The following is a 16,356-nucleotide window of genomic DNA, read 5'->3' on the forward strand; positions in this document are numbered from 1 at the left end:
ATTAACATGTATAACGAGATATATAGATCTTTTTGTCATGTTACGTCATCGATGTTGTATTGTAGTGTTTAGTTAGCAACCGTTCATAATTAAAACATTACATTTATAGTCTTAAAAGCTTTTTTTTTTACAAAAGTTTAAATGTGTTTATTCATTTTTGAAAATTAATAGCACATGAGGCCGATTTTTTAGACTCGTTCATTTTAATTATAGCCGGAAAAATGTTGACAAACATTTCCTTCTCGAACAGGAAATTTCGTTTGCTACTCTTTAATTGTGCGTACACCTGATGATGGCCAAACAATTTTTTTAGTCATATGTATGTACAAATCAATATTGCAACGTTTATGCTAATCATCAAGGTTGCTTTAAGGCGTCGACGAGTGATTTTAAGTTTTTTTTTTCAATTAAATATAATACATATTACATTTTTCGAATGTTTTTGTACGTACATAGGTATGTTATGAAGAAGCAATTACTATTGCATGGCTAAAAAGTGATACACTTTCGTTCGAATTTCATACGAATGATTAATTGTGAGGAAAACTGTGAGAACTTTTTTTTTGTTAACATTTCAAACATGTTATGTATATGTCTCAATTTTGTTCAAATCATATAATAATTATAACAGTAAAAAGAAATACACAACTTAATACTTGAAAAAGGGGCATGTCTTATTTAACATATCAATGTTAATATAATTATATTTTACTCTAGAATGCGAATATTCATATGTATATTCATAAGTCGGTACGTTCCGTTCTACCAACTCGTTTTCTCAACTTGTCGTCTGCTTAAACAGGAGTTTGTATATTGTATACAAAAATGTTTTTTGTATACATGTATGTAAATCTTTAATACACGAGACATTACTATATATTTTAATAGTTAATGTTTAACTCGTAAAATAAATATTTCTCTATGTAAAACATTTTCGTATGTATATTTTGTATATATATGTATGTACATAAATACAAACTCGACGACGAAACACACCAAAAAAGTTGGGAAAACGAGTCTTGAGATATTGCAAATTGGTGGAACTATTTCTGGAAACGAATGTAAATTTATTGCTATTTAACCCTTTGAGTGATGACGTCTTTTCTGTTGAAAGCCCGCCACGCTGAAAGTTTCACCAACATTTCCATCTGGAATTATTTAGATATCCAATAGAAAGCAGGTATAAAAATTGTAGCTAATACAAACAAACCCTAGATCACTACCCTAGATAACTATCGCTGAGGATTTTGAGTTTTGTAAGTTTTTGAGTCTCGAGTTTTGTGTGCTTAGACTCTCTAATAGATCTTGCAACAATATAAAATAAACAAAAGAAGTCTATTAATGAATGTATTTTTCCAAAACTAGTTCCATCTTCTTCATTGTTGTTAAAATACTCAGCAGTTAGGGATTTCCAACGGGAAATTCTGCTAATAGTTATAAATTTAGAAATTCCGGTGTAAACCAGCCTTTACAAACGTTGACAAGTGAATGACAATGATTATACGACCCATGTTCAATGCATTTTTTATCAATGCCATCTGGAAAGGCTTAGCGGGTAGTATTCTTGTTTATTTTGTAAATGCTCAAAATAAAAACGCCTATCGGCGTTTATCAGGCCCATGGAATTGTTAGCAAAACGCCTATCGGCGTTGGTCAGCATTCAAAAGATTATTAAAACTAATTGATAAAATGGCTTTAGGTAAGGTTTTATTTTAAAAAACCTATATCTGCTTTTAATTTACTAACTTTTTTACCCGGCTTCGCTCAGTATTTGTGTAAACAGCTTAAACATGGCGAATATAAACGTAAACATTCACGAAAAGGCACGAAAAAAAAGGCTTTAGACAGGTTTAACGAACGTCTACATACTAAGTAGGGTCTATCGACAGATATCTGTTTTTTTTTTAATAAAACTTTACCTAAAGCCATTTTATTAATTAGTTTTATTAAATAACAATACATTTACATTAAATTTTAAATGTTTAATCTTAAAAGAAACTAATTAAATAAATTTCGGCCTTAACGTTATATTCTTACTCTACATACATATATTAAATAACAGAAAATTGAGCTCTTGATTAGGAAATTTGTTACAAATATATTATAACTAGTTTTATATAATATATGGAAGCGTTTTCCAAATATCATACACCACTACTAAATTGACTCAAATTTAAAAACTAGTTCCATTTTTCTATAAAAATTCAATTTTTTTATATTTTCCCATGATATCATTGCGGGTTACTCCTGAGTGACACAACAGGGTTAAATTATATAAATTTATAGATTATAAATTTGAAATCATATTCAAATAATGGTGACATAGTGGGTAGAATGGTTTTGCCAACTTGATGAGGAACCGTTTCAACAATTAAATCAGATAAATTGGAAAATCTAAAAGAAAAGGATCGATTTGGTATAGCAAATATCTAATTCTGACCAGCAACATTGCAGAAATACTTTATTTTCGAATAAATTATTTTCAATCTTGCGTTAAGAGGGCTGTACACCCGAAACCATAATTTTGTTGCCGTTCCTTTCTTCGATATATATATTAAGTGAATGCGACAATATACATATATCAATATATATATTGAGTGAATGCTACAGTTGCGCTTCGACCAGATAATACGTATTTTAAATCGACAAAATCGAGGTTTCGTATTCTCCATTTTTTTCCTCTGAAACTGGACCAATTTTTAAAAAAAATTCATCATCGGTATGAGAAAGATATTTTCTATGCAATTGTGTGCGTATTTTTTTTTAAATCGACCGTTAAATAAGCACGCTGGACTCTTTTTGTGGGTGTAAAAGTGACGATTTTATAGATGTTTGGCGGCTCCTAGCTCCTATAAAAAATAACTAATCAAAAAAATAAAAGCACAAATGCATGCCAATGGTGGATATCCATAGCATATTAAAAAATAATTTCTCTATTGCCATAATTGAGGAAGGGAGAAGTGTAATACGTGTGTATGGACAAGGCGCTGGTGTCCAGCCCTCTTAATGCTCACCCCTCGGTGGTTAGCATTAACGCAACCACCGAGCTATGCTGCTGGCTAATGACATTTTTTTTGCATTAATTGATTATATTTTACTGTGCATCTTAGAAAATACCTGAAAATTTGATATTATTTTCGTCTACTGCATATTTTCAGACATAGACACTTGTTTGTAAGGAATTTTAATAGGAAGTGAATACTTTCTTGGTCATCACGGAAAATTGCTGAGCACGACGAGATTGCCTCGAGCAAGGTCTTCGTTCTCCAATGTCTTAAGCGTGTAGCAAATGCTTCGTAGGTATATCAAACTTACGTGCTCCGAATTGTATCATGCGTGGTACGTGTGCTATTGGCTCTTCGTACAAGGAAAACGACAGTTTTCGCTTTCCATTTTTTATGTATTATCATTATAACATTTATAACTAATGTTACCGATACGCAAAATTTTGTTGTGGCTAGCTTTAACATCTATATATGTATTACTCAATACAAAATGTGTGTACATTATAATTTACATATGTAGCGTGTATTTGATTTCTACATATACATATAAACAGGCATTATGTATATATATACATAATCATATGTATACATATATGTACATATTATAAATTTAAAAATAATGCTTTCAGACATGAAACTCCTATCATAAAATTCAATAACGCCACAAAGAGGACGATAATAATAATTAAATACAAGTTTTCCAGTGCATAAATAGATCACTAAGTGAACTGGAACAAATGCTACTTAAATGTCACTGGTATCCAAAATAAAAATATTATGTGCGAGTGAATCTCATTATATACGTTTATTTTAAGAAATTTTTATCTCTAGACACTTCATTTTTTTTATTGAATTTATACGATCGTTATATAATATGTTTCTTACTTTAAAAAACCCGGTCAAACATGTGTTTATTTAATTACGTTCTAAAGCTATAAATTTGGAAGCATGTATGTATGTATACTAAAAATTCTATAAAGGGTAATTATAATGGAATTTAGAAAAGTATATATTATATTATGTATCAACTAAAGAATATTATATCAAAGAAACTTTCAATAAATACCAACTATGTAGATGTAGGACGAAGGTTACTAATAACGTTGACAATATTAAGAAATGAGATCAGAAACAGGTTCATGCGTAAATGCCAATTGTTAAGAATGTGCGAAAATCGTGCGAAAAATTGCTCAACCATAAAGAGGAAATATTCAAGGAAATTAAAAAATACAAATTACAAGCGAATTGATCTTTAGTATTTTATAAACAATTTTTGCTTATACACATATGTACATACATACATGTCCAACTTAAATCGCAGTATTATATTAAATTTTAATTAGTTGACTTTTCGGTAAACTAATCATTAATGAGACTCTTGATTTCGATCCAATGAATTATACGTACATAGTTATTTCTTTGAAAAATATAAAGCATCCCCCATTGTTTTGATTTAATTTATTTATGACAATACTATGTACATATATATTAATATTCCATATATTTATTTAGAGGTCGATGCGTCCCGTTCTACCAACTCGCAGTATCTAAAGACTCGTTTTGTCACATTTTCATCTGCATAAGAGTTTGTATATTGTATACACCAGTGGCGTGCGGTAAAATTATCTCTCTTTTGGTCGTACAGCCTTACTTAATTTGCGCGAGCAGGATACAAGAGGGACAGGCTGTTCCTCTTGTATCCTGCCCGTGCACATTAAGTAAGGCTGTATGACAATAAGAAGAGGTAAGTAAAAATCGATTCTGAACTAAGAAGAGGTTAGTAAAAACGTAAAGGAGGTTTGTAAAAAGAGAGAGAATTTCATCGCACGCCACTGGTATATACATGTTTTTTGTAAACATGTATGTAATATCTTTAATATACGAGACATATTGTGATCGTTCATAAATTTAAAGCTATTATTTAACAAAAATACAGTATTATTTAACAAAAAATACATTTAAAAGTGAATTCTTACTATATTTTTTTTAATAGTTAATGTTTATCTCGTAAAATAAGTATATCATTATGTGAAATATTTTCTTATACGTGTTTTTAATAAACTCAACGACGAAAAAGTTTAAGAAATTGCAAGTTGAAACGACGAAAAATTGAAATATTGCAAGTTGCTGGAACAAGGTAGAACCATTTGAGGCAATGAGTGTCCTTCAAAATAATATATGTATTTATGTATACATGTATATATTTTGCGTTTTCACGCATGCATATTACATACATATATATTATTGATCTGATCGACGTGCTAGAAAGCTACGTACGTGACGCTCCAAAAAAATTTGACTGTCCTAATTGGATCGTTTTCACCGCTGCACCATTTGACAACACGACGTAATAATACTCAGATAGACATAAATTTCTCTCTATGAATATTTTATAATATCACGTAATAGCGAGACACTCGTCATCAAAATTATTAGTCACATATTGAGACACCCGATATTCAAATTAGAGGAATAAAAATTTCATGGAGTAAATATATAGCAAATTGAAAAATAGATACGTCACATAAATTTTATAATTTTAAATTATATAGGTTGATTTTTTTTATATTTTAACAGAATAAGTACCTAAAAAAATATCGTTGTTAAAAAAGTAATGGTCGTGAAATTCTATGCTCTATGTCACCTTTGCCGGTGACTTTTGAGGTTAAGTGACGCTATTGACGTTTATCGAGTTACTCATTTGCTTACTCAAATGTCATGATCTGTCAACGGAAATTGTAGATTATTTCTGTATTTATGAACTGCCAGTGGCTCTCGGGTCTTCTGTATAATTTAGGTCGTTTTTTGTGATTCTCAGGTTTTGGAAGTAAATGATGTTAGCCTTTATAAATAAACCACTGATGCTGTGTCATCTTCGCCCATCTCAAAGATGGAGCATCCTTTTGAGTGTGATCGCAGCACCTTTGACACTTTTAGTTTCTGCATTATCGCTGTACGGCACTGTGATTATTTTCATTGCTACAGCAATTGCACTTCTTTATATAAGACACTGCCTATTACAGACCCAATCGAGGTACAGTATTTTATAAAAATATATATACCTTCTTATGTCACTTACGAAATCTTTTAAGCGATCAATTCAATTTTCAGAGAAAGGGATAGAAGTAAATCGTATTTTTTCATAATATGGTTGTCTTCGTCGATATTGTTTCTGATGTGTGTTTTCCACATATGGGTCATAAGCTTGTTGGAAATTTTACCCGAAGAAAATGTCATCCTAGTCGTTTTGACTACAGGCAGTATTGCATGTTTATATAGCGCTAAACAAAAAGCTCATCAACTAGTTAAATCAAGCTTGTTGGAAGACGCCGAAGATTCGTCGGAAGTTTACAGGTTAATTGTTATATAATTATTTCAAATTAATCAGAGAAAATGTTTCATTATCATTCTCCATTCAGTCAGTTCTTTCGTTATAATGCAAATAGATCTAGATTTATTTTCTAAGGGTCATTTTAATGAAATAGTTCTGTTACTTATATTCACATGCATACATATATTCATTCTTCTTTCAGCAATTCTAGTGACAGTTGTATTCTTTGTCAAGGTATCCTTCCAAGTGGATACGAACATTGCATATGGTAAAGTATTAGTCGGATCGACTTACAATTTTAATCAAACTTGTTTTCATTAAATAACTTTGTTGAATTATTTAGGTTAGATTGCTGCATTGGATCTGATAATAATAAGTTGTTTTCCTGTGGCGTATTCCTCGGCATGGCTGCGTTGTTTTACGGTTCTAATCTAACTCTTACAACCGTATGTCATCCGTTTATATTTTACAAAACGATACTTTTACCAGATGACTGCAGTGATGTTTATTACGAATATACGTGAGTATTTTTTTTTTAAATTTAAATAATGATCACTTATATTGAGGTATTGAAATATTTTTTTGTGTTTATGATAAAATTGCTTTTGTTCATCCCTTGTTTTCAACTCTGTTTTCAGCATGGCTATTTGCTTTGTTTGTGGCCTATATAGTCTAATAATTGCTTTATTAATATTATGGTTTTTCATCAAAAAAACTCTTCTGTGGCTAAGAGATTTCTCAGGTTTGATATGTATGATGATTTTTTTTATTATTTTTTTATTTTTATCAAATGGAGTCTTATTGAGTATACTTTGAATACTTATCCATATACATATTTTGTTACAAATTTTATTGTTTTGTTTGATTTTTTAATTTTTGTTTTACATATACAAACACTAGAACTGTTTGGTATTTAGATTATTATGTAAGAATTAATTTGTTTTATATTTTCAGGAGCAAATGGAAAAAATAACTTTTTACAAGTTCAGTGGAGTGATTGTATTCAAGATTTTTGTTCGAAATCTTGAATTAATTTTAAAAAAATGCGAATATATTTGTTGAAATTTGTAGTGAAGATTTTAGTTCTTGTTGAATGATATTATCAATATATTTAAATTCAAAAAGTTGAAATGTTAGTATTAATCGTATAAGTCACAATTAGCTTTGAATGCCTTAAAAATGCTTTTGTGAAAGATCTCAGTTTCAACATATTTCTAAATATTGTTGCAACGTCAATTATTTATTTATTTTATAGAAATATATATTGCTTTATAATATTGTATTAACACTATGGTGGCCACTGACTCATATTTGGTGCAAAACGCTTACTGACCGCTGATACATATATGATTCACGACTGCGCGAATATATTTTCCAGTCCTCTGATATATATTTGTATTAAGTTTTAGTTTATGACGAAAACGTGATACAAAATTGTATCATCAGCCATAAACGATTGACGTTAACGTGATACAAAAATATATCAGCGGACTGATACAGTTGGCGCAGTCGTAAATCATATACATATGTACCAGCGGCCACTAAGCGTTGTGCACCCAACATGATACAAATATGAGTCAGCGGCCGCCATCGTGTTAACAATAATCTGAAATCGCACGATAGAATATTTATATTAAGAATATCATTAATTTATCGAATACAATAAATATCATCATCACCATTTACAGCCATTGGAAATTCACTGCTGAATGAAATTCTCTGCAAGACACTTTCATTCGTCTCTGTTTTGGGCAACTCTCATCCATCTCATCCCACATAATTTCACCCACCCACCCATTTTATAATTTCACCCACCCATCTCCCTTATGGCCTTCCTCGCACCCTTTTGCATTATCTCGGATACCATCCGAGCACTTATTTCATCCATCTTTCGTCACCAATCTACATCACCCGCCCATTGCCATTTCAATCTCTTTACTATCGCCATTGCATCGACTTCCATTGTTTCCGATCTCTCCACGTTATACCAAGCATACAGCTTTACATACTTCTTTGAGTGCACTAGACCTCATGCAGCATACTGGCATTCAATGCCCAAGTTTCGCATCCATACATCACTCGCAAGAAACATTAATCGATGATCTTTTTCTTCAGACACATTGGCATTTTAGATTTGAGAACGCCATTCATTCACCCAAATGCACTTCAACCTTATTTAATTAGTGTATTTAATTCCTCTTCTTTATTACCGGAAATTTCGTAGATTTGACCTAGATGTAAATAGTCTCCAACTATTCCTACTGTCCTAATGTAATACTATCGGGCATGCAATATTTATTATACATTAATTTAGTTTTATCAACGTTAATTTTTAGTCCTACTTTTCCTGCCCAGCTATGTTAATCTGTATATAATTTATTTATTTAAGTTTTTAAGCCATTAGGTACTTATTTTAGAACAATCTTGCTAACGCTATTATGTTAACATGTTAATAATAATTATCCTGCGATATTTTAAATCATAAATTTTACTGTACTTATTGTATAAAAATATTATCACGAAATTGTGTAGATACTACCTAGTCATGATAAAGTATTGCTTTGTATTTATCATTTAAATTAAAACATTTATTTTTTTACTTTATGTTAATTTAGCCATATTTTCTCAGTATTTCAAATGAAAAATATGATATTATACATTATTTGTGACATTTGTTTTATTTATTTTTTACTCCTCAAAAAAATATATATATATAGTAATAATTGATACAGGTATGTAAATGCGAGCTACCTTTTACAAGATTTTTATTATGTTTACTCCTGGGAGTACTCCTATGCGCTTTAATTTATGACAGTATATTAATTTACTGGCAATCGACGTCAATTTAAATTAAAACTGTCGACAACAGCAGTATTTTCCACACATTACAGACGAGCTTTTAAAACATTGTGGGTGGGAAGCAAATGTTTGACAGCACCTTGCATGTTTGCAAAAGGCATGCAAGTTGCTGCCAAAAACTATACACTGAATTGTGATATGAAGTAGGGTTTGGTGATATTCTGCAAAAAGCGATCTCGCGCAAGTCGCTAAAATATCAATCACGAAATATCTGGCACCCAAGAACTCCATCAATCGAAAGTAACGAGAAACCACGCGAAATATTGTACTAACTAGAACTTGAGTGTCAGATGTTCCGTGATCGAGATTTTAGTAATTTGCTCGAGATCGCTTTTTGTCGAATATAATCCGTTTACCACAAGGTGACCATTCGTACTGATTTTACCAGGACAGTACTGGTTTTTTTGCGTATCTATCCTAGTACATTGTGAGATAAAACGAGTACACTTTTACATGTAATAGATTTTTTATATAATAGATGGATAAGTATACAAATTCTTCAGAGAAAATGATGTCTCCTACAAAAATATTGGCAAATTAGTCAAATGCTATTTCCGTTTATCAGGAACAAATGCACCAGCCGAAAGAGTTTTTACTTTGATAAATAATATAGCCCAGTGATTAAACGAAATTGAATGTTTCTAAAACCTTAAAATGTTTGCTAATCACATAGTATAAGTTTTAACCAGCCTTGTGTAGAATTTTATAAGAACATTCAAGAAAATGAATTCACTTTTTTATAAATGTGCATTCGTGATTCTTCGTTTTAAACCATTCAAGTATTTTGAAATGTCTTTGGATTGTCCTGGTTTTAAATTTGGAAAAAATAGTCACCTTAGTTTACCATGGAGTAGTATGTATATAAGTAGATTTTAAGTATTTGCTTAATTTAGTGAATATTTTTGCAAAATTGGAATGTACGTATGTGTTTAGATTTATCTGTTGGTATCACTGTCTATCAAATAGCACTTGGCAACATAAAATTGTGTTATGACAGCCGACCAGTGTATTTGTTTAGAACTAAATAAGTATGTCATTGAGTTTTAAAATATTATAGTATCAATGAGTTCAGACGAAACTTCAGATTCAGGTCTTGACGAAGGAGAATATGAAAACCTGGGCGGAAAGCTTAGACGACCACAGATAAACAAAATAATACAACAAAATCGTGAATTCCGGAAACATGCCAAAAAACCTACTTCTATTGTACAGGCTCCAATTAAAACTTTGGTTAGTACTTGGCACTTAATTTATGAATTTTTTTTTTACGATTATATTACAGTTCTAGCGTGTAAGTATATCTAACCTAGAAATTCATAATAATGATGGTCATATTGATCCATTCCAAATTTCAATCGAGTAATTTTATACGTTTGAATTCATGTGTAATTTTGTTTTTTCAGTCGGAGGCATTAAAAATATTAAACACGCCGATACCAAAATTTCAAAATACATGTGTTGCAAAAAGATGGGTTAATTCTAGAACTGCCTTTAAACACAAAACTGTTTCCTACTATGCTACTTTCATTAAGAGGGCGATTTTAAGACAGGATTGGGCGAGTGTTCCCAAATTGCTAATCGCTTATATAAATTTACCGAAAACGGACCGACAACATTCTGTAGCAATACTAAAGGTACAAAAATAGGATAACGATGTATTTACTATTTGAATTTGTATAATGGAATTTAAAATTTTATAATTTCAGTACACATTCGTTTTCTTATTAAATGATCCAGTGGCGAAAGAAAATGCATTCCTTCTAGAATTTTTTAATACATTGCTATTTACTAAAACAAAAACGGAACAATTGGACTTTATAAAAAAATTAATGACTATTCCAGATTTGGATTTGAAATATTTACAAGGTCAAAAAATTTTCGATAAAAAATAAATTGTTGTATTAATACATTTGTTTTCATTTTTTTTATTGATATATATCTACATATGATAATATAAAAACTAATGATAAGTATATTTTTTATTTATGAAATATTTGAAATATCTTAACAAAATCACACAAAGCAGTATCTGCATCAATCTTACAATTTTTCAACAATTATGTAAAAAACATCTAAAAAAAATAACAATTTTATATATGTATATTTATTTGGGTTTGGTGCAAACGATCGAAAAGCGCCAGACAGATTGAACCACAGATTAACTGGATGGCTGCTTTAAACGCAATTCTCAACTTCACGAATGAAACATTGCACATCAGATGACGAGTAACCTTTGGGTGTGCACAGATGCAATTATTAAAATTGAGTTGGATCTTTCTGGCGAGTTTTTAATAATTTAATAAGGAAAAATTCGGAACTAAGGACAGAATGTCACTTGACAACAAAAGAACACCTAAAGCCACTTCTATTAATATTACATTTCTGTGGCTCTAGTTCAGCCTGCCCACTCCTCCAAAGTCAAGCAACAACCTTCTTCACCGTACAAACGATAGGGGTTTGGTGCATCTGATCGACAATCGCCAGACAAACTGAACGACAGATTAACTGGATGGCAGCGAGTTAATCTGTCGTTCGAGTAACGAGTAACCTTTCGATGTGCACAGATGCAATTATTAAAATTGAGTTGGATCTTTCAGGCGAGTTTTTAATAATTTAATAAGCACAAATTCGGAACTAAAGTATCAGAAGCACAGAACGTATACAGGGTAGGTATGTCGGGACTTTGGGTAGATTTCGCTTAGTGTAAGTGCGAGCAGTGTGCACGCATAAGGTACACGTGTCGTTAATCTGTGGTTCAGTCTGTCTGGCGCTTTTCGATCGTTTGCACCGCATCGATTTATTTAACTAAGTTGAGCACATCCTTATATAACCTGTAAAGGAATCTCGACTATATTTACTTTGTTTTCATTCAATATAATCATAGCTTTATAATATTTATACATAATCTCATCAGTAAAGAAGCTCTTTTGTATGCAGTTGGGTTATTTCAATAAAAACACCCATCATTTTCCAAACAGAGAATTCTACATTACGCTTTGTAAATTGAAGCGTTCTCTAAAATTGTCTTGATATTATCAAACGACTTGTAAAGTGCTTTCAAAAATTCTGCCCCATCATTGTGAGGTGTGTAGCTAGTTACTACAGTACCCATCGCATTGTCCATAACAGAATATCTAAAAAATATACATATATCATAAATAAAATGATAAAATAATTTTTAAAAAATCCGTAAAAGCCTATTTACCCAATTCCTAGCCCATCTGTGACGACTGGTCCAAACCCACCCGCCATAACCGCCGGTGAAGACAGCGTGCTAGTACTAAGAATTGAAGTATTTAACATTTTATACTCCTTATCAGTGAATATTCCGAGCTGCATATTGTTTTCTTCTGCCATGTGCTTCAAAGCAAACAAATGCCTATCAAATCCTTGACCCATGGCGGCCTCTTTGACTAGCTCAGAATGTGTGGCTGAACATTTGACTATCATGTTTGCAAGCTCTGCATCGGACGGTCGATTCATTGAATGTAACGCATCGCAAAATTCCTATAACACAAAACATTATAGAATATATTCCAAGCAATAAGTATATTAAATTCAGTATTATATTACCAAACCTTAGTTTGCATAGTGCATGGTCTTATGGTTTCCGTCCGTCCGTGTTTGAATGCTGCAGTACTACAGGACTCATATGTTCCGACATATTTACCAGACATTAAATGATAGGCCGCCTAAATAAACATTATTACAATTTATTTCATGTTAATTTATTTTTATTCTTACATGTATATTGTTTAGTACACAAACCTGGAATCCAAGTTGCATGAGCGAATCTGGACTGACTTTGTATGATTTGCATTTATTGCGACCAATTCCCTCGTATATTAAATAATTGACTGCCATTGAAGAATACCACTGTTGATAAGCTTTAGTAGCTCTTTCAATATTTTCTTTGAGTTTATCATCAAGATTCAAATCTGTATGTGTATTAATTATATTAATTGGGTACTTCACTTTTATATTTTAAAGTTTTATTCATATATATATGTATATGTACCTAATTTATTAACAATCGTATCTACGTCTTGTTCATTTCCTACAGAATCTGGAGTGACAAATGGTTTGGTGGTTGTTTCTTTGTAGATATCGTTAAAATATCTCAACACGGCGACACCATCACCCCACGAATGCTCAAAGTTGACTCCGGCTACACCATCTCCAGCAACAATCAAGCTAAACGTTTTATCAAACCATCTAAAAGCAATCATAGTTATAAAATACTATTACAGTATTAGAGGAAATAATAAATATATTTGAAATATTCCTTACCTATTCTTTCCATCTCCGTGCAAAAAATTCCTTATGACCTTCTTATCATCACCATCCATAGTTTCGTCATCCAATACTAAATTAAATAAGGCTGTATCGATATGTTTTAAAACTTTTTCGTTTCCAATCTGTAAAAGGTGATGTCTTTGAGATGCCCACACATCTCTATCTTGCGTTGTCAGAATCCCTACTGGGTGTTCGTTTGGAGGTCTGGTATCGCTCATAATGTAATTCAATCTCGATAAAATTTGAGACGGTTCAATGATATTACCTAGTAAATTAAGTTACAATCAAACAAAGTCTAAGTATGTATTACGATATAAATAATGTATGTCTGTACACAAAAATGTATATGTACCTTCACTATCTAACACATCAAACGAATAGAAATATCCTCTTCGTTGAACTAATATGTGTTTGCTTTTGTAATCATTAACGAGACGATCTTTTCCGGTCTCTGGAATTCTACTTGAACCAAATAAACCCATGTATTGACTCATATCAAGTGGATATGCTTTAAAAGCATATGCTCCATACCTACAAATTAACAAAATAAAATCATAATAATATAAGATATATAATTAATATATTTTTAAATATATGCCATTATAACTGTACCATGATAATGATGGTGGCAAAAATTTTGTAACTTTTCGAAATGTATTCGTATCACTCTTTTTTGGATCTAAATGAAAAACTTCCGGCGCTAATATACCGTCTCGAAGAGACAACATAAAGCGAACCGACGATATAAGCATATTTGCAGCTCGAATCACTTGGTTGTTAAATTCAGGCTTCGGATCGTTATTGAAAACGATCAAAGGGTTATAGTTGATTGGAAGTGGAATTCGATCCTTCAGATACATATCAAACCACATCTTCGAGATGTAACTTGTATGTTTATTTTGCTTATCAATCTTCCTCAAATTTTTATCGAGCTCCAGTCCAGCACCGTTGGCGAAACTACTAACCTGCGCTTCGACATGCTTATAAGAGTTATCGTCCAAAAGTGGACGTTGAGCATTGAGATATCTAGCACAAGACTTTTTCAACTCGGGTATCGGAAGTCTCGGTAAGGATTTTTGAAAATGTAATGTAGGCACATCGCTATCCTGCATATATTGATACTCTGGATTTTTGACATGTCTTCTAGTACTATAGTTATTTGAACTGATGACGAAAGCGTTGTAAACGGGCGTGGTACATCTAGCACTTTTTGTAAGTGACATGATGAATCTGCAATAACAATTTAAAGTATATTAACTGAGGAATTTTTACATGTTGGTAAATTCTGTCCTTTATTGGAACATTATACAATGCTTAAAATATCAATAGATTACAATAGGTATCAAAGATCGAAAAAAATATGTTATGATTGATATATTATCTCTGACGTTAGAATATGTAAATAATTATATGTGTACTAAAAGTTTTGAAATCGTTTATACAACAATATTATATATTTTGCAACCATAACATTTATATAAGTAACAATAAATAGATTTTCAATGAGTATTGAATAATTATTTTTTAAATACTAAAATACATACGTTACCTAAGGAATAATAGAGATGACTGAACGACCCACCACCTACCACTTGGACTTTGACACTACAGTTTGACATCAAAGTAAACGTCATCTGGGTTACCAACTGCTTTTGACGTTTTTTCCAATTATTAACTTAAAAATATATTATTATAATTGTAAAGAAAGCACAGTACTTAGACTGATCTTTGATAGTTGGCTACTTGGATTGTAAAGGATTGAAACTACATAGTATCAATGAAAACTGTCACAATTTAAAATTATGTTTTTGCACAATATAAATCGACAGCAGTAATAATATGATTACTTTTGAGATGCACTTTATAATTCAAGAATTCAACTAATATAGACAAAATGAATAATAGGATGGATGATTAGGTTTCGACCATTTTCCGGCCTATGGAAGCTCAGTTGAGTTTTTAAGATGAACTTTATTGTTCAGTTGATACAAGTGCTATCGTTTCGATGCGGTGCAAACGATCGACAAGTGCCAGACAGACTGAACCACAGATTAACGACATGTGTACCTTATGCGTGCGCACTGCTCGCACTTACACTAAGCGAAATCTACCCGAATTCCCGACATACCTACCCTGTACACGTTCTGTGCTTCTGATACTTTAGTTCCGAATTTTGCCTTATTAAACTCGCCAGAAAGATCCAACTCAATTTTAATAATTGCATCTGTGCACATCGAAAGGTTACTCGTCATCTGATGTGCAATCTATCATTCGAGAAGACGAGAATTGCGTTTAAAGCTGCCATCTAGTTAATCTGTCGTTCAGTCTGTCTGGCGATTGTCGATCGGATGCACCAAACCCCTATCGTTTGTACGGCGAAGAAGGTAGTTGCTCGACTTTGGAGGAGTGGGCAGGCTGAACTCCTAAATCCAGAGAAATGTTATATTAATAGAAGTGGCTTTAGGTGTTCTTTTGTTATCAAGTGACATTCTGTCCACGGACAGATCTGAATAATTTTAGCATCAGTCATATTTGATGCTTGGTGCTCGACGAATGTCCGATAAAAACTTATCTGTTTATTTATATTAACCGCAAGATGAGAAAGCATCGGTAAAAATTGCACAATACATTTAAAAACACAATAAACAACATGGGATACATTTTTATAAGTAAATTGATCTGATTGTATTCCGTGCGATGTAGCTTATTTATATAGACATACCGCGTAAAATTGGCAACAATTATTTATTCGTAAGGGCCCCTCTATTCTTATTACATCTCTCTGCCTAGAGCTCACTGGCGTCTGGGGCTGGTACTCTGGTTTATATCCTGGTTGGTTGTGCAATGCATAGCTTTAGCCCAGCT

General features: G+C 31.8%; 4 protein-coding genes across 7 annotated transcripts in view; 3 read left to right on the forward strand and 1 right to left on the reverse strand.

The window, feature by feature from the left end:
* LOC143916171 (transcription termination factor 3, mitochondrial-like) overlaps positions 1 to 16,356 on the forward strand; it is a 143,587-nt gene that overhangs the window by 123,564 nt on the left and 3,667 nt on the right. The gene's annotated exons all lie outside the window — the stretch shown is intronic.
* Positions 5,636 to 9,009, forward strand: GABPI (zinc finger DHHC-type palmitoyltransferase GABPI). 3 transcript variants are annotated; one of them, XR_013260959.1, is made up of 8 exons: positions 5,643 to 5,743; positions 5,824 to 6,039; positions 6,117 to 6,359; positions 6,539 to 6,604; positions 6,680 to 6,856; positions 6,975 to 7,087; positions 7,291 to 7,670; positions 7,846 to 9,004. XR_013260959.1 is itself a non-coding variant. In XM_077437282.1 (7 exons), exons 2-7 carry the CDS (start codon positions 5,837 to 5,839, stop codon positions 7,362 to 7,364), a joined length of 867 nt encoding a protein of 288 aa, XP_077293408.1. In that variant the 5' UTR covers positions 5,636 to 5,743; positions 5,824 to 5,836; the 3' UTR covers positions 7,365 to 8,997. The 3 variants fall into 3 exon arrangements, 2 of the variants coding, with proteins under 2 accessions (XP_077293408.1, XP_077293409.1); XM_077437282.1 differs by having other exon boundaries at positions 5,636 to 5,743; positions 6,975 to 7,078; positions 7,291 to 8,997; XM_077437283.1 differs by having other exon boundaries at positions 7,291 to 9,009.
* LOC143915629 (uncharacterized) lies at positions 10,137 to 11,163 on the forward strand. The gene is made up of 3 exons (XM_077436339.1): positions 10,137 to 10,425; positions 10,599 to 10,829; positions 10,902 to 11,163. The coding sequence occupies exons 1-3, from the start codon at positions 10,258 to 10,260 to the stop codon at positions 11,085 to 11,087; spliced, it is 585 nt and encodes a 194-aa protein (XP_077292465.1). The 5' UTR covers positions 10,137 to 10,257; the 3' UTR covers positions 11,088 to 11,163.
* Positions 11,126 to 15,120, reverse strand: CPT2 (Carnitine palmitoyltransferase 2). Of its 2 annotated transcripts, none has more exons than XM_077436338.1 (9): positions 15,041 to 15,120; positions 14,104 to 14,721; positions 13,844 to 14,022; positions 13,486 to 13,756; positions 13,214 to 13,410; positions 12,964 to 13,133; positions 12,774 to 12,887; positions 12,401 to 12,702; positions 11,126 to 12,329 (listed from the first exon to the last, which is right to left on the reverse strand). In XM_077436338.1, the coding sequence occupies exons 2-9, from the start codon at positions 14,712 to 14,714 to the stop codon at positions 12,185 to 12,187; spliced, it is 1,989 nt and encodes a 662-aa protein (XP_077292464.1). In that variant the 5' UTR covers positions 14,715 to 14,721; positions 15,041 to 15,120; the 3' UTR covers positions 11,126 to 12,184. The 2 variants fall into 2 exon arrangements, with proteins under 2 accessions (XP_077292464.1, XP_077292463.1); XM_077436337.1 differs by having other exon boundaries at positions 11,161 to 12,329; positions 15,036 to 15,100.

The sequence above is a fragment of the Arctopsyche grandis genome, chromosome 8 (genome assembly GCF_051622035.1).
Source record: "Arctopsyche grandis isolate Sample6627 chromosome 8, ASM5162203v2, whole genome shotgun sequence".
Taxonomy (NCBI): domain Eukaryota; kingdom Metazoa; phylum Arthropoda; class Insecta; order Trichoptera; family Hydropsychidae; genus Arctopsyche; species Arctopsyche grandis.

Coding starts and splice junctions, on each gene's coding strand:
- GABPI (XM_077437282.1), top strand. CDS start 5,837: ATGATGTTAGCCTTTATAAATAAACCACTGATGCTGTGTCATCTTCGC. Junction 6,360..6,538: donor GATTCGTCGGAAGTTTACAG/GTTAATTGTTAT, acceptor TTCTTCTTTCAG/CAATTCTAGTGACAGTTGTA. Junction 6,857..6,974: donor GATGTTTATTACGAATATAC/GTGAGTATTTTT, acceptor CTCTGTTTTCAG/CATGGCTATTTGCTTTGTTT.
- LOC143915629 (XM_077436339.1), top strand. CDS start 10,258: ATGAGTTCAGACGAAACTTCAGATTCAGGTCTTGACGAAGGAGAATAT. Junction 10,426..10,598: donor AGGCTCCAATTAAAACTTTG/GTTAGTACTTGG, acceptor TTGTTTTTTCAG/TCGGAGGCATTAAAAATATT. Junction 10,830..10,901: donor ATTCTGTAGCAATACTAAAG/GTACAAAAATAG, acceptor TTATAATTTCAG/TACACATTCGTTTTCTTATT.
- CPT2 (XM_077436338.1), bottom strand. CDS start 14,714: ATGTCACTTACAAAAAGTGCTAGATGTACCACGCCCGTTTACAACGCT. Junction 13,757..13,843: donor TGATGTGTTAGATAGTGAAG/GTACATATACAT, acceptor TTAATTTACTAG/GTAATATCATTGAACCGTCT. Junction 13,134..13,213: donor TACGATTGTTAATAAATTAG/GTACATATACAT, acceptor ATACACATACAG/ATTTGAATCTTGATGATAAA.